Genomic DNA, 22,248 nt, shown 5'->3' with positions numbered 1-22,248 from the left:
AAAGCCAAATTCCCCTCATGTAAATCAGACAGGTGGGATACAACAAGAATGCCTTGTTGCATATCTCTCCCCCTGCCAGGAAGGCAGTTTGTTGGATAGAAAGATAAGTGGATTCAGAACCTGAAATCATGCTCTATACCTTACCATTTATAATAGAACAAATTATTTAATCAATTTAAACTTTAGCTTTCCTAAGAATTATAATGTCTAACTTGTCAAAAGCTTGTTGAAATGGTTAAAAGTAAGGCATTTGTTGGAAAAGCTTCAATATCTCATCCATGATAGTAATTCTGTAAACTAAATTGATAGCTGAGGTTCTGTCTGCTCGGTCATTGGCTGGACTTTGCCCACACCTGTAGCTCATCTAAATTAATGTGGCAGATGCTTTCTCTCCCTTCATGTCTTCATTCAAACATCAAATCCTACAGTTTTCCCTGATTCTCCCTAGAAGAGCTAAGAATCTTCTCCCTTCAGGGCCATAATTCATCTTGAGTTCTAATTGTTTGAATGAATGTTTTCCTACTGCTCTGTGACCACCTTGCTAGAAAGAACTGTGTGTTTTCGCCTGTCTAGCTCTTGTTCATCATACACCGCTGTTTCTAGTAGGCACTATATAAATAAACATGTGGTGGTTGTACTAACCTTCAGCAGGTGAATATCCAAGCTGGATTAAAAAAAAAAAAACTTACGAATTTTGAACCAATATATTCATAGTAACCATTAAATAAACGGTGTACATCCATTTTAGGAGTTCTGACCTGAATGGAAACGTTTTTCTCTGCTCATAAAAAGTCTTGGTCAGAGGTCATGTTGTCCCTTCCTCCCTTCCTTGCTTTCTTTCCCATGTCTGATAGGCTGACTAAGGGAGAGGGAGAAAGGGAACAACAGTCTGAGCACAAATTAGAAGTAATGGGCATTATCATAGTCACTCTATGACCTGGGTACCAGCATAATGCACCAAATAAGATCTTAATAATATGTTTGAATAAATAGGCTTCAGTCTACTTTATTTATAAGGACTGAAAAAAAGTTTAGGGAGAATAGGCTGGTTTTTTAAACTCTATCCAACATTCCATTTGTTTGTAATTCAGTTTGATGAATCTGCATTTCTGCCTTCACAGGCCTATATTTACCATCGGTGGTGCATAAATAGGGTGTCTATTTTCTGCAAACACTAATTTTTCTAGCCAATTTCAGCAGCTACCACTAAGTTCCTTCTCATTTCCGCAAGTATTATGTGTCATTGGCAGCACTGGAACCATTGGAGTGCAGAGGAATAAGTAATCATCTAGTGATTGATAGGTTTGATACCACCCTGCTGTTTATTGAAGGAACTTCCATTGTCTGGCTTCTAAGAGTATCTGCACATGAAGAGTTGGACTGAATCAAAGGGGCTGGCTCACTGTTAGGTCTTTTATAGGATCACTGAGCAAAGTGGTGATCCTCATATGACCTTCTTGTGCAGGCTTTTTCTTAGTACTACCTTTATTCAGTTCTTGAGACACATGCACACACACACACACGCGCGCACACACATACATATATATAATATTATACCAGCTTACTAACCTTAGGTATATAATAATAACTCTCATTTTGATTCCATTAAGCATTTTATATTACTTTGTGTATATATGCCTTTTGTATTAGGTTCTGAATTATGGACAGAAATCTAAAAACAAAACAAAGCAAAACAAAAAGCCTAGGAACTCCAATTAATCAAATTTTGAAAAATTTAAACATCATAAAGGATAATGATGTTAATGGATTATGACACATTAATACAAGAAGTCTTACTGAGTAACAGTGAAATTAATGTAAATAACCATGAATGCAAATAGAGAGGGAAAATTCTTGTTTAAGAAATTGTGTTTTAAATAAATTTCTAAGGAATTTTGAAGTAGTAAATCATTATTATCAACTTCTGGCATAATATTTGATCCAGCCCAGAATTACTAATCAATGCTAAAATCAGTGGTGAAGTGTTGCTGAAGAGTAAGATATTAATATGGTCTTAAAGTATTACCCCAGGGATTAAATTATTAACTAATGTGGGAAAGTAACTTTATAAGAAAAAATCTGGAAAATCATAAATTAAGGAGGTGATCAAATTTAGTCTTTCCAATTAGGGAACAAATAGACCGGATGCACCTTTTGTTATGATGATATGGAAACTACTAACATTTTCTATGCATTAAAGCCAAAATATGTAACCTGAGTCTAACCATGAAGAAATAAAAAGACAATTATATACATAGTATTCTCAGGAATTTCATAAAATATCATGCCTTTTCTTTAAGTTGTTCCTTTAAATTATGCCTTTCCTCGCTTTATTCTTTAAATGCCAAAATCACAGAAGACAAGAAATGGGAGGAAAACTGTTCTTGATTAGCAACGAAAGAGATGCCATATAGCTGGAGAGAATAACTTTTGATTGAATTTGAATAAGGAATAATAAAGGACAGATTTGAACATAGACTGTACTAGGCAACGCTATTGTATCCAAGCTAAATTTATCGGTTGTCATATGGTAATGGGATTATGTTAGTTTTCTAGGGCTATCATAACAAAATGTCATAGCTTAGGTCACTTAAACAACAGAAATTTATTTTGTCACAGTTTTAGAAGCCCCAAGTCTAAGATGAAGACGTTGGCAGGTTTGGATTCTTGTGAGGCCTCTCTCTTTGGCTTACAGATGGTCACTTCTGGTTGTGTTCTCATGCAGACTTCCCTCTGTGTGCAGGAATCCCTTCCCCATGTCTCTCTGTGTGTCCTGATTTCCTCTTCTTATAAGGACACCAGTCTGATTGGATTAGGCACATGCAAATGGACTCATTTTAACTTGTTTGCCTATTTAAAGGTCTTATCTCCAAATGCATTCACAAGCTGAGGTACTAAAGGTTAGGGCTACAATTTATGACTTTTGGAGGGACACAATCCAGCCTGAAATAGTTTATATTTGTAGAACATCCCCTTGTCTTAGGAGATGCAGGCAGAACTGAAGTACCATGGTGTTTGCAATTTATTTCAGTGAGTTCAACGGGGGAAAAACGTGTAGGTATATATATTATATACCTATAGTAAATAGACACACACACACAACACACTTTCTCTTTCCTCTCTTTTTCTTTCTCCTCTCTGCCTCCACCTACCTTCTCTCTATGGTCAACATTTTAACAGTTGGTGAATCTAGATGAAAGGTCTTTTTTCAACCTAAGTTTTGAAAACATTTTCCATGTAATTAGTGGGGAGGAAATAAATATAAGACATTGTCCCACTCTATAAAAAGCTTATAATCTATTTAAGAAATGAAGATATTTACAGACCAGGCTCACACAAAATAGAAAATAATGCAACGAAAATAAGCATAGGTTACACAAAGGAATAAGAAACTTCATATTTATTCTCCTTCTGCTAGGAGAGAACAAAGTATATATAAATCGTACTACTATCTACAAAAAATATGATAATATGGTGGAAGTTTGCCATTTCTCTCTGGTTTATTACTTAGAGTTTCCATTTAAAATACAAATACAAAACAAGTTTTTGTGTAAGTTCCTAGGCATGCTGCTTGTTCTAACATTGATTTGGTCCATGTATGCTCCTAAAATGCCCATACTGGGAAGACCATCAAAGCAAATTTGTATCAGAAGGAACAATCATTTTCCATAATTTTTTTTGAGACTTAGATTCCACTTTTCCTTTGTGATACTTAGGATTCAGACATTCACGAACGTATCTATTTTAATGTTTGTCTTCTAATAATAACACCATATTTTTCAATGTTAAAATTTGTATTTGAATGCCAGACCCTCTACTAAGATCTTTTGTATTCATTTATTTAATCCACACCTAAAAATTAAAATATTATTATTTTCTGTATTTGCTGATAAGGTAATGGAGTTACAGAAAGTTTAAAATATTTATTTCTATAAAAATAAAAATTAGAACCACAATTTTAATAAAGATAATTGGCTTTAGACCATTTTCTCTTGCTTATAACAGATGAAACTAGGTAACTTAACAAGAAAAAAAAATATTTCTTACAGTTCTGGAAGTTGTGAAGTCCAAGGTAAAGGGGCACATGTGGTGAGGTCCTTCTTGGTGGTAAGGACTCTGTGCAGAGTGCCTAGATGGCACAGGGCATCACTAGTGACGGGACTGAGCCTGCTAACTTAGGTCTCTCTTCCTCTTCTAATAAAACTACTTGTCTTACTCTTGAGATAGCCCATTAACCCATGAATGGATTAATCCATTTATGAAGGAGAGTTCTCATTACCCAATCGCTTTTTTTTTTTTAGTTTATGCAAATTTTACTTAAACTACAAAATTGAATCCAGGCAGATAAGTTTTACTGTGAATTTCAAGGCAGACTAGTTGATGTTTAGGACAAAGTTTAATGTGAACTAAAAGATACTTCATTAGTGGTTTCTGTTTTCCAAGGTTTTTCACACAATATTTTCTAGATAAGTAAAATTTGTAGAGCCATTGTCTTTCTAATACTTAAAAGATTATATAAATTTACACAAGACCCAAGAACCTAGAAATATTTAAGGGAACAACCAACTAGAGTTGGTTTCAAGAAATATGCTAGTCTGCCTTTTCTCATATATCTTTGCTACATTAAATCCCAAATTTTGAAGGATATCTTATATATATTATATTTAATTAATAAACTCCACATATCTATAATATTATTATTTTTTTTTTTTAGAGGCCTCACCTTTTAAATAGCCACATTGAGGATTAAGTTTTAACATCAGTTTTGGAGATAACCGAGTTTTAAACCATAGCAGTAATCTTTGCTATTAAGCCCATTTTTTTTTTTTTTTTTGAGACAGAGTCTTACTATGTCACCCTCATAGTAGAGTGCCATGGTGTCACTGCTCACAGCAACCACAAACTCTTGGGCTTAAGCAATACCCTTGCCTCAGTCTCCAAAGTAGTTGGGCTTACAGGCACCCACTACAATGTCCAGCTATTTTGTTGTTGGTGTTGTTGTTGTAGTTGTCATTGTTTGGCAGGCCTGGGCCGGGTTCTGCCAGCCCCAGTGCATCTGACTGACGCCCTAGCCACTGAGCTACAGGCGCCAAGCCTAAGCTCATAATTTTAACTACCATGATGTACTGCACCACTTAGGGTAAGGTTGTGACTTTCTTGATGTCATTTAGAACTGTATTATTTATGGGCAAAGTTCTATTAGTATTTATCATCATTATTTTCTTCTTTCTTCATTTCACCTCCTTCATGTTTACCACAATTTGAATATTAAGTATTTTCAGTTTTGGTTAACATGTTTGTGCCTCTTCTATGTTTTATTTACTCTTGTTTAATTGCTAGAGCACAGACCCTCTGAAGCGATAATAATCAAAGATACTATTATATTATTAGATATAGGAAATCTAAAATAAGGGTTTAAATAAGTGAAGGATTCATTGGGACTAAAGCTGGGAATAGTTTTTGCTATTAGACTATTCTTATCAGAATATTTTTCCAACTTTCTTCTGTGACTAACAATTGTAAACTCCCTGATTCAAAACCTTCACAGAAAACATTTGATTAATTTGGGTCATTAGTTTATAAGACATACAGTAGAACATCTGGAAGTTGACCACTCAAGGAACTGCAGCAAACTGATCAGCATGTGGGTACTCAACATAAAGAACGAGGCCTACTGTACTGATGCACACACGTGGTATATGTCTGGTCTATAAAAATTTGGTCAACTTAAATAGATGTCAATGTAGGGAGGGGTTAGCTATAGAACATCTACTGTATTTGTTACTCTTGGGTCAAGTGCCTATTCTTGATTGGTCACTTGTGATCAAGGGTGGTGGTTGGGGAAGGATGACATGGGAGTCACAAAACATAAAGTATGGTCATTTTGGCCCATGCCTTTAGCAGGAATTATGGGAAGATAGTCACAATGAATTGGGCCTAACAGAACATATTGAAATTCAATAGCTTTATAAATTTTGTTCAAAGTCATTTTCAACCTTTGTCCTTGCATATTCAGAAATCCAACCATTCTATTCTATTTCTATGAGGAAAAATTACCTGCCTACCCCAATAATATCACTCATTATGGATTAAGTTAAAGATTTCATTGAGGTTTATTATAGCTTTCTAGAAGCTCTGTAACTAGAACTAAACACATACTCCACCTGTAATTCTCAATGATAAGAGTTATATGGGTAAGATAATATTTTCTCATTTTGTTTCCAAACGCTCCTCTTGATTATGCGCTGCCTCTTTTGGCCATAGCAGCACATTTGGTTAATGTTCTCAGGGAATTATAGATTCAGACTGGAGTTTCAATGAACCATTTAGAATAAAGAGAGTAAAATGAGATTCCTGTGTGGAACAATTCAATAACTAATGGGAGTAGAGCCCAAATTCCTATCTAAAAAACTGAAATTCTTTTCCTTAATGCATTACTTTGAACTTGTTTATTTGAGCCTCAGATGCCATTTTTCTGCTACACTATGGCCTCTTGAGAATTTCCTACAATTTCTGCACATTGATTTGGCATTTCCTACTCATTTAGTAAAAGCTTAGTATACTTTGCTAACTTGGAGGTTTTCAGCGTTCTGTATCTCAATTATTTATACAAATGTAAAATAAGAATTATCAGGGAATGAAGCTATAGAGATCTTTTAGTTTTCACACAGAGAAGTGTTCATCTTTTTTCCTTTGTCATTACTAGATCAACTCTTTATTCAAACAAATAATGTAAATAGTTTTCATATAGAATTTCATACAAATCATTAATAAAATCTGAACTAAATTATACCTATTTGTACCCTCTTATTTGAAAAATGCATTTGTATTTCCCAAAGGACTCTCTCTCAGCATATTCAATTTATAACTACTTTGTAGAAAATCTGTGAGAGATTATGAAAACTTTGCTGGCAAAAAAACGAACTTTCTTTAACTTTTATTACCAGTACTCAACACTGTGCTTGAATGCTACTGGAGTGCAGTTCTATTGCCATTGTACTGTGTCTCTTAGTAGTAGGCCACTTTTTCTTACATAGCCAAAAATTTTCTATGAATATGGAGTTCATTAGTTTACTTAATATAGAAGTGAGGCTCACCAAGGTATTTCTCCTCATTTACCAACCACCTTAGAAATCAGTCTTTTAATCAAGCTCTTATTCCTCTCACAAACTGACATTTGTAATGTGAAACTCACATATATAAAATTGCTTCTTTTATCTGTCACCATCCCTAAATTTCAACTAGAAAGTAGTGGAAAAAACAGAAGTGTGGAACCGGAAGAAAGGGAAACGTGTTCAGCTTGGGTGTCTTCTACATGCTTAATACTATGTTTCATTTAATCCCGCCAATTACATTCTTAATTGAGCATTATTTTTCTAATCTTATTGATGAAGAAGCTGTGGCTCAGAAGTTAAGTACAGTAGTCTCCCCATATCTATAGTGGGTAAGTCCCAATACCCCCAGTGCATGCCTGAAACCATGGATAGTGCTAAATATTATATATCCAGGTTAAGTATCCCTAATCAGAGCATCTTAAATCTGAAATGCTCCAAAATAGAAACTTTTTTGAGCACTAACTTGATGCTCAAAGGAAATGCTCATTGGAATATCTTTGATTTCAGATGTTCATTTTAGGCATACTCAACCAGTAAGTACAATGTAAATATTGCAACATCTGAAAAAAAAAAATCCTAATTCCAAAACACATCTGGTTCCAAAGCATTTTAGAAAAGGGACATCAACCTGTACTACATTTTTTCCTATACATCATAATCTATGATAAAATGTAATACATAGATTAGGCATAATAAGTTATTAAAAACAATAAAATAGAACAATTATAACAATATGCTGTAGTGAATGATATGTGAATGTGTTCTTGGTCTGTCTCATAATTTCTTATTTTACTGTGCTTTTCTTTCTTCTGGTGCTCTGTCAGTTTGATAACTGATTTAATAATGGTGATGGCTGACAAACATGTGGGTATCCTTTACAATGTGGATACCTGGACAAAGTGTTGATTCAATCTGGGTGAATGGAGTGAAAGGTATAGATATTATCACACTACTGAGAATATAACAGAATTCAATAGGTATATATAGATATACCTCCTGGAGAAGAATGGTATAGATATTATCACACTACTAAGAATAGAACATAACTCAAAACTTACGAATTGTTTATTTTTGTAATTTTCCACTTAATAGTTTTAGACCATGGTTGACCATAGATAACTAAAGGTCCAAAAGCAAAATCAGAGTAACAGGAGACTACTGTTACTTCCTCAGGATGAAATAGAGACAGAGTTGAAATTGAAACTCAGATCAATCTGACTGTGTTTTCTCTGTGTACCGACTAATACCATGCCTCACAATAATGTAAACCTGACATGTACATTGCCTGACAAAATGGGTACTCAATAAATATGTGTTGAATGAAATAAATGAATAACTGTCTCTAAAGTTCGGCCTACGTCTATATATGCTACCGCCTTTGTTCAAAGAGTTGTTCTAGGTTGCAGTAACAATGCTAATCAGAATCAGGGTACCATTTATTTTTAAGACAGGAAAATCGGTTAATAAAATCAAAATAATGTTAAGGAGCTAAAAACAGAGTTGTAAGGCTGAATGAAAACTATCCAACTAAGGATTCAGAGAGAACAGAAGCAGTCACTAAGAGGAAGTACTCAAAGTTAGGAATACCAGATAGCAGAATTTGGAATTTCAGAGAAAACGCCATAGCGCAACCAACAGATCAAGTATGAGCAGCAAATGTCTGGCAAAATCCGAGTATCACATGCCCCCCACAAACTGTGGCTTCTTGTTCAGTATCTGTGTACCCAATCTGGAAACCCTGCTTTCCAGTAGGGTTTTACATCTTGAATGTGAGCAGATCATAATTTTAAAAAGATTGTGCTATACTTAGTAAATAGATTATATAGAAATAAACTTTTTGTCAAGCTATTTGCTGTTGATACTAGACAAATAATAGCTAGGCACACTGGGGTGAAAATTCAGACATGATGATACTGGGCTGATCTTTAAAGAATTAAAGATGTTTATATCTAATGGTCTTTAGGATTAATACATAAAGGTTATAGCTCCTGCTTCCAAAACAATTTAAAAGTTATACGACCTGATAAGTGAGATCATCTTTTCACAAAGAGTTTTATGTAGTATTCATGAAATTGGTTTACCTGAATTCAATGCTCTAACTTTAAACACTATTAATGATTATGCTAATTGATAAATACCATTACAAATTCTAACTGAAATAGAGATAACTGTCTTTGATAAGTTTCTCATATTTATTGATGAAAAGGAAAAGGAAAGTGAGTAGAAAGAAAGATGGAGGGAGGAAGGAAGAAAACTTGTTTAGGGATTAAGAGTTTTTAGAACATTATTATTTGCAGGATTATTATAGTGTGCTCAAATATAAAAAGGCTTGTGAGTCTGCAATGCTCACTTTCAGTTAGCTTTTTAAAGCACTTTATATAGAATACTGTCATCTCTATTTACATATGTAGGAAAAGTGATGAATGAATACACATGCATCATTTAACCTTTCATGACATCTCAGTGCATTAGAGTCCCAGCTATAATTATTGAAATAATCCAAATACTTCAGTAGAAATTCAAAAATGCAGTGTTATTATTTCTGTCATTTTTCAGACACAGAAAATGTTTTATATACTATAGAAACAACTGACTCTTTTTCCTAGAGTTCTTACTTTCTAATTGAAAAAGAAAGGCAGTAACCCTGAACACTGTTTTTGATATTTATAAATGGTAGTTAAAATTCAATATAATTGAAATCATAAGAAAGTAAGGCTTTGTAAGTACATGGCACTGTACAGGAGGACAGGGACATCCTGGGAGGAAACTGAGCATATAACATTCCCATAAATTAAGAGACCTGGAGTTCTTAACCAAACTCTGTAGTTACTTACTTGTATGAATGCTGGACACTTTTTCTATGGCTCTGTTATAATTTAATCATCTCACTTTTTAAGGTGGAGAAAAGATAGAGTTTTATCATGATGGCATAGAGGTCAGCATTGCCTAAGAGTAATTTTCCTTGGTACAGTTTAGCACTACATTTTGAATCTGATTTTTCTTTTAACTTGACAGAGTTACAAGAAGTAAGTCTTTGTTTACCACTCCTAAATCCTGGCTAGAAGACCCATTATTTACTGTAATAATTACCTAACACATTTCTTTGTGAGCAGTTAAACATCATTTATGAGCAAAGAGAAAGAGAAACTTTCTCCATGGTCACTTCATCATCTCTCACTCCCTTTCTCTCTTTGTCTTTCCTTTTCAACCAGCTTTTTCTGTTGCACTTGTACCTATCTCAAAGACCAGTGCCCTTACTTTATATGACCCTTCCAGCTGCCAGCCACGACTAGCTTTCTGTATTGTAAGTACAGAAAGTACTGTAAGTAGGGGAATCTGATCGACTTACTCTAATTAATGTATTGGGTACACCTAGGCTAAGTGTCCACCACTGGTCCAAAAAGCAAGGGAAAAAAGGCAAGGTGGGAAGTACTTCCCTGGAAAGGAAGCTGGGTAGGTGTACCTAAATTCTGTGGGAAGGGGAAGTGCTTTATCCATCAGAAAAAAAAAAATGATAATGAACTAGATCCATATTCCAAGCTGATCCTCTTAACAATAATATTTCACATTTTGCAAAAAATGCCAGTGTTAAAGACTGATAATACATGGTAGATAATACAATTAGAATATCCTCAATACATTTATTATGGAAAGAATATTTAACTTCTGTTTCTCTTGTCGTTATGGCAGGTGTTAAAATTATCCTTTCCTACCACAATGTATATTTATGAGAGAAGAATTTTTTTAGTTGTAGATGTTAGAAAACATTCAAATAAGCTTAAGCAGAAAAAGAGGGAAATTTAATGACTCAAATTACTAAATAAAGCAAGCTCTACTGACTTTGGCATGTCTAGATTCAGGAATTAAAAATATCTCACTGGTTTCTGTTCTTTCTTCATCATTGGATGTGGGCTTTTCTAGGTGAGGAACAAGTAAAAGCCTCTATTATTTCAACCTCAGATCATTGTCATTCAGGTTCAATTGTTTTTGTTTTTTTAAAGTAAATTTATTTCAGGTTAATGTGAAGGTACAAGCAACCAGATCAAAATATTTGATTTTCTTAGGTAGAGTTCATCTTGTAGTTATGTCCCACACACAAAAGTGTGTCACGTCCAATTGTTTAAGAAAAGTTTTTCCTTGAACCTCTCATTCCAGTCCTGAGATTCATTCAGACAGGAGTTTCAAAAGATTAAGCAGACTGAGATTGGAAGAGGGGTGTTCTTCTAAATAATCTTTTGGCACAGTATCAGTCATGGTTCCATGAAAACAGAATCAGTAGACTATATGAAAATATGAGATTTCTTATAAGGAAGTAGAGATGCAGTTGCGGGTAGCATCTGGCAAGTTTGGTAGAAATCTCTAGGGCAGTCAAGTCAGGACTGGCAGGTTGGAATTCGGGCAAAAACAGATGCTCTAGTCCACAGATGGAATTTATTTTCTCAGGGAAACCACACTTTGGCTCTTAAACTCTTTCAAGTGATTAAATCAGGTCAACTTAGATACACGGGTCACTACAAAAGTTTTGAGATAGAGAAAAAACAAGAAATGTAAGATCTATAAGGATGAAAACAAAAAAGCCCTCTCAGCAAATCTGATAAGCTGAGCAAGTTGCAGCTTGCACAGGTGAATCAGAAAGGACATGGTCAGAAGTGTTTCTTGGGAGTGAAATAACAGACCAAGCTGTCTCAAAATTTTCATAGTGATCCATATTGAGGATATTCTCTTAGTGTTTGGAGTAACTAAATCCGATACCTCGCCAAAATGACACATAAAAAAGCTAAATATTATAGAATCTAATATTAAGAAAAAAGAGAAAACTCAAATCAATTCAAGGTGAGAAGTGGAGGAACAAGGGAGTGGAGAGAGGAGAGAAGGGAGAGGATGGGGGTGCTCCCCCTTAAAGGGGACAATGTTAAGGTGTATGGTACACATCTTGGAGCAGGACACAACGATAAGAGGGACCTCATCTAACAAATGCAAACAGTGTAACCTAACTTCGTACCCTCAATGAATCTGACACAATTTTTAAAATGTGGGAAAAAAGGAAAAAGGCATAAAAATTGAACAGCAAACAATAATCTAAGGACTTTCTAGGAAGAATTTCAATACAGATTCAAGCAATCTGTTCTCCTTGAAAAAATAATTGGCCTACATGTAATAAATTGTATAAATTGCGACAAGATTATCATTATCAATTAGCTTACTGTTTTCAATTCTTTGGCCATGAAACTAATAAAAGTATGTTAGAAGGCAGTGTACCTATCAATGAATAATCTGCAGAGCTACCCTCCCCAACCATTCCTAAATATTCATAATTTCTAAAGCACGTGTGTCTTCAATGGTCATTTTTCTCTTTTCTCTACAGTAGAAGGCCAGATGCCTTAGTATTTCCTATTGTATTCTGAGAACATTGAGCCTAATTTTCTGGAAAGAAATTAATGAATACAGTGGTAGGGAAGGTCGAGAAAAAATAAAAGTGTTTTCCATATTTTGCCATTGTTAGTCATGTTACCGTGAATAACTTAGTGCCTATGTTATTTATGAAGATGCATCTTCAGGATAAATTTCTGGAACAAGGATTGCTGAATCAAAGGGTATATGAATATTTAATTTTGTTACATACTGACAAAATTCCCACCTTGGTGATTATAGGAATTGGAAATTTCAGCAAACTCCCCAAGTAACTATAGTGTACAATAAAGTTGAAGAATCACTATTTTAGAGCATGGACATTTACCTTTCTGAGTTTTAATCCTCTTGCCAGAAAAATGCACCTGTAGGAATATATAATGCTGGCATACCTGCCAGTACAGCCCTGCACAGCTGGTTGTTGATGGAACCCCTGAAGCTTACCCTGGTTAAGAAACACTGGCTTAGAAATATCTGCAATTACCAAAATACACATTTTGCCAACTGAATATGGGTAGTTGTTTTACTTCACCAGCTTTATTTGGCCTCTTCAGTATTAACCACATTTAGCTTGAGCTTCTAACTGTGCTTTTGCCTAAAACTAAATCAAGTAATTTAGATAAAATCATATGAAAAAGTTATTACTTTATAAAACTTTGACTTTTTTTCCTCTAAATATATCTGCCTCACAGCAAGGACAGTGCACATGGAACAAAGAAATATTATCTTTTTATGGTTTAATTTTATCTACGTAATCATATGATTTTATCATCACTGGACTATTGCACATCATATTCCAACAGAATAATGAGATGTGTACACATTATAAATAATATGAAGGAAAGCTATGCTGTGAAGTTTCATTTTTCTACATACTGTTTTCTTCCATGTTGTAAAAACTTGAAATAGAAATTTATGGCTCATTTAACTGGTAATTAGCATAGCAGTGAACCAGATTTGTTCAGCAGTCCACAACTTCATGGCTCCTTACCTTAGACACTTCTGAGACAGCCATCTGTGTGATTTCAGTTCAGAAAAATGCCTTTATAAGGCTAGAGAACTTTCTTAAGTGTGGAAATTAGGTGATACACTTTGGCATATCTCAAAGAGCAGCTTTTGACTTCTGATAAATTACATCAAATATTTTACTGTTACTCAGGAATCAGGTATATTGAGCATGAGGTTTTGAGTACTGGCATCCGGCTAACTGACCCCTGAAGGAATACTGAAATATTGGACTTGCCATTGGTCATGGAAAATAATATGCCAAAATGGTGACCTCCATTCTTTGTATTAAATGAAATGACACCTTGAGGACTTATAAGACAGGTGGACTCCTTGACAAAAAACTAAAGACACAATAAATATTTCATAAAAATTATTTTAAAATTATTAATTTAAAATTAATATTAATAAAAATATTTCATTAATATTATACTAGAATGCTACTTCTTATTTATCCTGTCTCCACTCAATTATAATCATTAAATCCTCTTGGCTCAGTCTCCAAAATATGTATTAAATTTCTCTCCTATTATTTTTCATTTTTACTTCCCACATTAATGTATAACTACTAAGCTGGTATCTTCCTGTTTATTGGCCCAATAATTGTAGTCCATCCTCCTCACAGGAAACAGTATTATTCTTAAAATTCATGTTGATTATATTAATTTCCTACTTTAAAGTAAACAACTAAGCAAAACTTTATTTGTTTTTTATTTTTTGAGACAGAGTCTCACTTTGTCTCCCTGGGTAGAGTGCAGTGGCACTCACTAAAACCTCAAACTCCTAGGCTCACAGTCCTCCTGCCTCAGTGTCCCAAGTTGCTGAGACTACAGTCATGTGCCACCACACCCAGGTCATTTTTTTTCTTTTAGCATTGTTTCTAAGGCTGGCCTCTAACTGCTTAGCTCAAGTGATTCTCCCACCTTGGGCCCCTTGAGTGCTAGGATTTCAGGCATGGCCCCCACACCTGGCAGTAAGTAAAACTTTTGCTGAGTTCTAGAATTAGTCTAAACTTCATAGGAATACATCCGAGTTCTGCTATAATCTGGTATCTAGATATAAAGTGAACTTTGTGGAAATACCATTAAAAATAAAAGTTATTTTAATACTCAACTGTAACCTTGAACAAACCGCTGCTTCTTAAAGTTTCTACAAAAAGGAGCTCTATTTAAAAAGACAATGCAAACAAACTGAACAAAACAATAATTTATTATTAGCAAATGATTTAGTTCTGAAGTAGAATTCCAGCGAGCTATGCTGGATGGGGAAAACTTAGTTTCCTGTATTAAAATGGCCTTATTCATATTTTTTGCCTCTTTAACCTAATTTCATGTCTAAGCCTTAGATCTTATTAACTGGTATAAGGAAATGGTATGAGGAAGTCACTCTACAGCTTATCAAAAGGCAGAGAACAAAGTATAATACACAAACACAAACACACTATATATGTGTGGGCGTGACAGAGAGAGAGATCTTAATATGAGCAGATTAATCACTAGGTTCTAAGTACATAATGTTGAATAAGGTAGATATACTCTCTAGGTTCTTGGAGGTTAGAGTCTACTTAATAAGTAGATTTAAAATGTCATTATGTATGCATATATCAGTTATATCCCAGTAAAATAAAAAGTGATTTTAAAAAAATACAGAATACCTTGAGATTATACCAGGTAGACCTAATTGTCAATGGAAAAGCAGGAAAGATCTTTCCTAGGAATAGAAATTTACATAGAAAACTAAGCCAATATTGGAATAGCATAGCAGACAGTAATTTTTAAACTGAGGAAAAGAATATATAAAGTGCAGAGAGGGAGAGGATGCTTAGATTGCTTAAGGAATGAAAAGATGGCCATGATACAAGAAATATAGGTGGATACCACTGGACGGCCAAGGTGTCAGAGGTGGGGGAAGATATCAGTAGCTGAAGTTGGAAAGGTAAGCAGGACCAAATCATACCAACATTGTTTACTTAGAAATTAGCCATGTTTCTTCTTGTACTAAGTTCTTTCTCTCAGTACACTTTTGGAGGAATCATTAGTGGGAATGTTTTTAGAACATAAAGTACCCAGCTAACACTGGGAGTCTGTATGTCAAGTTTAATTTCTGTGTGTTTATGTATAAACTGAAAATCAAATACAAGAGAGATTTTTTAGACAAAAAAATAAAAGCTCCGAACAAGTAAAATCAATAAATTACTGTCTTGAACAGTCTTCACTAGACAGAGAAAATAGTTTGTTTGTCATCCATGGGCTTTAAGCAGCAGGACCTAGTACAATTTGAATTTAAACCTCTTACTCCAAGGATTTACTACTCTTTCAGATTTGTAATTCCATTTTAGAATTACAATGCTAAATATTTAATATTCTTACTTTAATTCTGAATATACTCTAAGTACTCTATATGATGTGGAAAATTCCTTTCTTGTTCAATTTTTGTATGTGCAGTGCAAGAAAAAAATAAAGTATTACTATTGGAGTTGTTTGGATACTAAGGTATTATAAAAACAAAAATAAAAAAATAAAGTTTTTAATGTAATCCTTTCTAAAGAAAATACATATCATTTCCCTGAAAGGAATAGAAATGTAGTTATCTACATTAGCACATGATTAATAAACATTGAGAGTTTGCTGGGACTAATCAAACCAATGATGTTTTAAACCTGGCAATATCTATCGGAACAATGTAAAGTTTTACATCTCACACCCTTCTCAGCCAGTCCTCATTTTGCATTTTGTTGTATAAAATCCTTGATATGTAACTTCCTATTGTAAAACTTAAGTGACCTCATTTAAAAGAAGTTAAAATGAGGTAAGTCATTTCACTTTGAAAACTTTTTGAAAATTTCTAAATCCCACCATCAAGTTATAACCAAAATATAAAAGCTGAAGATGGTGACACAAATCCGAGGCTGGTCATATAGCTGAAGAACATGGTCAGCATTCTGATGCATTTAAATTCCTTTAAGACCTTTTGAATTAAAGCATAAAAGCATCACTTAAAGTGGATATCATTAGCAAAGTTAATTCTTATTTTTATCAGTTAAGAAGTACATGTTTTTAAATGTTAGTATGTGTAACAATCGCATCGCTTTAAAGTGTAGAGATGACTGGAGCCATAACTCTGTAAGCGCAGTGCTCTATCACTCACTGTCTACCAGTGCTCCCTTTGTGACTTTTGATTTATGTCAGGCAAGTTTACCAACAGTACTCAAAATCTCAACTGTATAAAACTTGTATATCTATAGTAAAACAGGGATAGTCATATAATTGACAAAGATGTCAGATAAAATCAGTGTCCCATATCTGACCAGGAAATGACCCCAAAATGATAAATTTTTACTTGCTAGGAAAAAAAATGTAGTAACAAACTGGATGAACAATTGAAAATATGAAAGAAACATTATTTTCCTTTATTAGATAACAGTTAAACTTCTCAGAAATAGAGACAATTGTGGGAATATTGTTTTATTTTAATTCTGTGATAGTGGAAACTAAACGGGATGAAATTCAAAAAATAAACAAAGGACAAGAGAATAGCAATCTCAACTTAATTGCCCCATTTGCCTGCATGGTAAAAATAATTGATAAGGTAAGAGCATAAAGAGGAACAAACATCAATATTGCAATCCTGAGGGAATAAGGTATAGGGCCTTCAGAAGGATCTCTACAATCCACTGTGGCAGGCAGATTCTATACGGGGGCCCTGCTGTACCAGAGGAAGCACAGGACACTTTGACTTCTGCTGGGAGGAGATGCTGGAAAATACAGTGATGAACCTGGAATTTAAGGGAGTTAAATATTCAGAAAACATTAAATGACAATAAATGGGATCCCAAACCACCATCTGTAAACCCCTTTTGTGAAACTTTTTGGGTTTGATCATAAATTTCCCCAATGTTTCCAAACCCTAGCTGTAGTAATAATAAAGTGAAAAAACATTACCTTTCAGTTCGAAAGGCATGAACAATATAAATATGAGAAAAATTAGGCAATCCTCAAATTGGAATATTCTTTAAATCAACTCATACCTACCATTTAGAAATGTTAACATCATGAACAATAAAGGGAGACTGAAGAACTGTTCAAGATTGATTAAAGGAGTCTCAAGAGCAAAGACGAATATAATGCATGATGTTGAATTGGTTTCTATATTAGAATTTTTTTTCTATAAATAACATCATTGGTCAACAGGCAAAATTTGAATAATGACTATATATTTGTATATACTGTTAAAAGTATTGATTATAATAAATGTGCCATGGTTATGCAAAAGAATGTGCTGGTCCTTAGCAAATAGATGCTGAAGTATTTAGCAGTAAAGGATCATAATGTCTTCAATTTACTCTCCCCTACTTCAATGAGTACGTGAAATAGACAATGGGGCAAAATTTGAACAACTTGTTAATACAGGTGAAGGGAATAGGTCTTCATTCTACTACTACTACTCTTAAAATTTTTCTGTTAATTTGAAATTCTTTTCAAGTAATGAGTTAAAAAATATATATGACATTCACCTTATGGCTAACTGTAATAGACTTTGAATCTGTTTCATCTGTGAAATAGAAATAATTTGCTACTTGTATTTCACAGGGAAATTGTAGGGATTAATAGGATATTGGGGTTCACAAAGCACTATTTACTTCTTCTAAGATTTGGACAAATATTTTATGAACAGAACAGAGTGACTTTCAACCTAGCAACACTTTTATCACAAATGATATTTATTTGGAGTTTAAATAATTAAAAACCCTATGTTACTTTCACCAATTATAATACAACTGTGTTTCCATTAAAGAATGCCCTGGAAATGAAGGTTTTTTTCTATAAAACAAAATTATAACCAAAATTAAAATTAATTGTCTATACAATCATGTGACTTTAGGTATTTAATGCTTGCAACTTTATGGCCATGGTGCTGTTATCCTTGAGAACTTTTCCACCTTTTGCATTTTAATTAAAAGCAAACTGAATCTATTAGTAAAGATTCTGAAATCTGGAGATGTTCATTTTGATGTAAAGAAGAACTTTCAAGTCTCCTCTGGGAACCAGTTACTCTGCTATGCCCTTGGAGTGCAATGACAATTTCTTTACTCTTTCTTCTAGCTCAGTACCACTTCCTGTACTCAACATTGCCCAGCTTTTGTTGTTTTCGTTTTTTTAACTTTAACACGTATTAAAGCAACAACATTTTATTTTATTTTTTTATTTTCATTTATTTATTTTTTTACAGTTTTTGGCCGGGGCTGGATTTGAATCCACCACCTCTGGTATATGGGGCCCGTGCCCTACCCCTTTGAGCCACAGGCACTGCCCAAAACAACAACATTTTAATGAGTCATATATTTACCCTTCTTTTTCATACTTGGCAGAAATTTAATCAGTTATGTCAACCACTTTTATTATACTAGTATACATATGAGAATCAATTGACTCATTCCTTCAATAGTAGGTCAAAATCAATGAGAAACTTTTTGGAATAATAATTTGCATGTCCTGACCTCCTTAAGCATCACCCGATTAAATCTTCTTCCATAACTAAACTTCTCAAACAGATGTACCAAAAAGTTACTATCACTTCAATCAATATTAAATTCATGACATTTCCTTAATCTATATCCTTATATTTTAATCTGTGAAGTGATTGACCAAACACATCACTCCAATTCTTTATACTGCAACTTTTCTCTCTTAAGACCTTCATGAATGTGTGTGTTACCTGCAGTGAATACTACAGTGTATACATAATGTGCATAGTGTACATATAGTACATACTAATCCAATATTAACATTCTGATCTCCTTGATACTATTTCTGTAAAATAGCATGTCTTCAAGGCTCTTGTCTTGTCACTCTTCTTTTCAGTGGAGGGAGATCACATCCTGCTTCATATGGCTCCCTATAGTTACACAGTCTGTATGTATCACGTGATTGGCACATAGTGTGCCAGAACCTCCAATTATCCATTTCCAAATTGAAACTTCCTTCACACAAGCCTGTTTTCACCTGCATGTTATGGACCGGTGAGAAAAGGAAAATATAAAGAAGAGGCATCATAGTATGATGTTAGAAAGATATTTTCACTTAACAAGAATAATGTAGCATTGTTCTACAATAGAGAAAAACTTTGTACCTCTTACAGAAACTTAACTGGGATAGCTGTGAACAAACTGATTTACAAGTGAAGAAAGCAGAAATGCAGGATGGAAGCAGGAACAGGGAGAGAGAGTCCAGCACAGATTTGAGTGTTTAGCATGACAATAAAACATAGCGCTATATGCCCTTTTACTTCTTCTTCACTAGAAAGCTCTTGACATGCATATGACTTAAAAAATGATTTTTAAGTTCTTGTGATAAATTGATCTATCAAGAACATTGGGGAAATATGTACCCATAATAAAATCTGACTTGCACTATTTATAACAATATGTATTACTGTTTACAAATTTGCCCAAAATCTCCTATAGCAGAAAGACCTAAATTAAAATTAAAGTTTAAATAATATTTTTTTAGCTTGTAAGTTACCCCATACTGTTAGATAATGAAAGAATGTAGAAAAGAATAACTAAAAACTATTCCACCGAGTTTGTATAATCAAATATTGTATACTTCAGGTAATCTTAATATTGCTTAGTCATTGTAAATTAGGCTATTCCTGCAATTGTATTTGAGACAAGGCAAGATGGTCTTCTATTTACAAATGCAATTTAATCTCATGAGTTGGTAATCTTGCTAAATATTGTCAGGTTAATTGAAATTGATTTGTGTTTACTAAACATAGTGAATACTAATCAAATATTAAGCATCAAGTGTTTGAGGTGCATTTAAACTTTTGACAGACACTGTTAGTGAAGCAGAGGTCAATATTCTTTTTCAGCCTTTTCTTTTTTTCGAAATAAATACTAAGAGAACATAAAGAGAAATGACCTGAATTTCCTTTATGAAATTTTGTGACTTATAAATATCTGTGAGAATTTGGAATAGGCTTGTGTGGGGGGTTATTTTTGTTTTACTTTCATTGCTCTAAGAAGCACATTTGCTTTACTTTCTGCTTAATTCCATTCCAGGTTTGCCATTCTCTACTACTCATAGCATCACTGAGCTCTACATAATAGCTTTTATAGGAGACAAACATCACCAGACAATTTGAAAAGCAGTTTGAAAATAAAGTCTGATAGCTCACATGCCCTGACCTGGTGACCGGCCTCGCTTCTGAATTCAGCTTACAACAAATGTGGTGGATGTGCATTGGCTCTGTGAGGCTTAAAGAAACATATCACCTAATACAAAAATAAACCCACCATAGTCATGCATTTGGGGGATATTTTACAGTTGTTGGTTAACCTGCTCCTTTATGCCCTGCAATATTCATTAGCAGATTTCTCTGTTTATGAGTGATATTACATGAAAATGGTTATGGGAAGCTAACAGATGTAATCACTGAAACAAATTAGAAAGAAAAGTCCTGTTTTTTACAGATGGCTCCATCAAATATGCTTCCCTCCTCCCTTCACTTTAACATTCAGCTTTCTTTCAACAGAAAACTTTTCTTTACTGACTACGGGAATGTTGCCAAAGTGGAGAGATGTGACATGGATGGGATGAACAGAACAAGGATAATTGATTCAAAGACAGAGCAGCCAGCTGCACTGGCACTAGACCTAGTCAACAAATTGGTTTACTGGGTAGATCTTTACTTGGACTATGTGGGAGTAGTGGACTACCAAGGACAAAACAGACATACTATCCTTCAGGGCAGACAAGTAAGTATAATTCTGTTAGAAAATGCAGCTAAGGTAATAAAATTAATGGCATAATACTATGAAGACAACCAAAATTTGCAATGTTGAAAATTTCTTGTGAGGTCAAGCTGCAATGGGCCAATATATTTCCTAATTGGAAAGCGTTGTTTTTTTTGTTTGTTTGTTTTTTTAATGTTCATATGATATTTTCATGCCATTGGAAATGTTTCTTGCTCCCTCTCCTTTCTATTAAAAACAGAACAAACAAATAAACAAAAACAGGAACAAAGGCAAAAATGCTATGCTAGCAAGAAAGAAAAGTAATAAAATAGGACAGATGTATGACCTACTTACTAAAAGCTAACATAAGTAGTTCATTCATAAGGAACTGAATTACCGTGTGTCTCATGTGGCACTGGAAGTATTTTGCTAACAAAAGCCAACACTTGCTCACAAAAGTATCTTTATTATTTTAATGGGTTCCATTAAATTTTGCCTTCTGATGTATTTAAGTACTTCCTAAAATGAGAATTCTGTGAAAGTCAACAAGGTCAAAATTTTTCCCACTCATGTTAGTTTTTATTACACCTTGCTGAATTACAAGGTTTTTTAAACAGCATTTCACTCAGCATATCCAACATACCTATGTTAAGAGAAACAAGAGTTGTTAAGTAGAAACAAACTTTGTTCACTAGTACAAATTTTAAAATTCATTTGTATCTCACTGATTGTACTAATTTCAAGTGGGATTCCTGGTCTGTGGAGCTGAAATGTGTATGAATCTCTTCAGTTTCTTTTGCAATGCAAAACAGGTATATTCTGTAATTATCTCTTAAATTTACTTTTCCTTTCTAATCAACTTTTAAAATGAAATCCTTTCTCCTTCACAGATAAACAAATGCACTAATCTCAGTGGGTTCAAAAAAAATTAAAAAGTAGACTGTCCTGTGTTTACAGTTGGAGCCAGTCATTTCTCTCTCA

At 33.9% G+C, this 22,248-nt stretch overlaps 1 protein-coding gene across 1 annotated transcript in view; it reads left to right on the top strand.

The window, feature by feature from the left end:
* The window catches only part of LRP1B (LDL receptor related protein 1B), a 2,318,354-nt gene that overhangs the window by 1,192,928 nt on the left and 1,103,178 nt on the right, over positions 1–22,248 (top strand). Inside the window, exon 8 of the mRNA XM_053597274.1 lies at positions 21,066–21,288. Within this exon, the coding sequence (XP_053453249.1) occupies positions 21,066–21,288 (223 nt within the window). The remainder of the gene's footprint in view (positions 1–21,065; positions 21,289–22,248) is intronic.

The sequence above is a fragment of the Nycticebus coucang genome, chromosome 7 (assembly GCF_027406575.1).
Source record: "Nycticebus coucang isolate mNycCou1 chromosome 7, mNycCou1.pri, whole genome shotgun sequence".
Lineage (NCBI taxonomy): Eukaryota > Metazoa > Chordata > Mammalia > Primates > Lorisidae > Nycticebus > Nycticebus coucang.
This window is presented reverse-complemented; position numbering and strand designations above follow the sequence as displayed.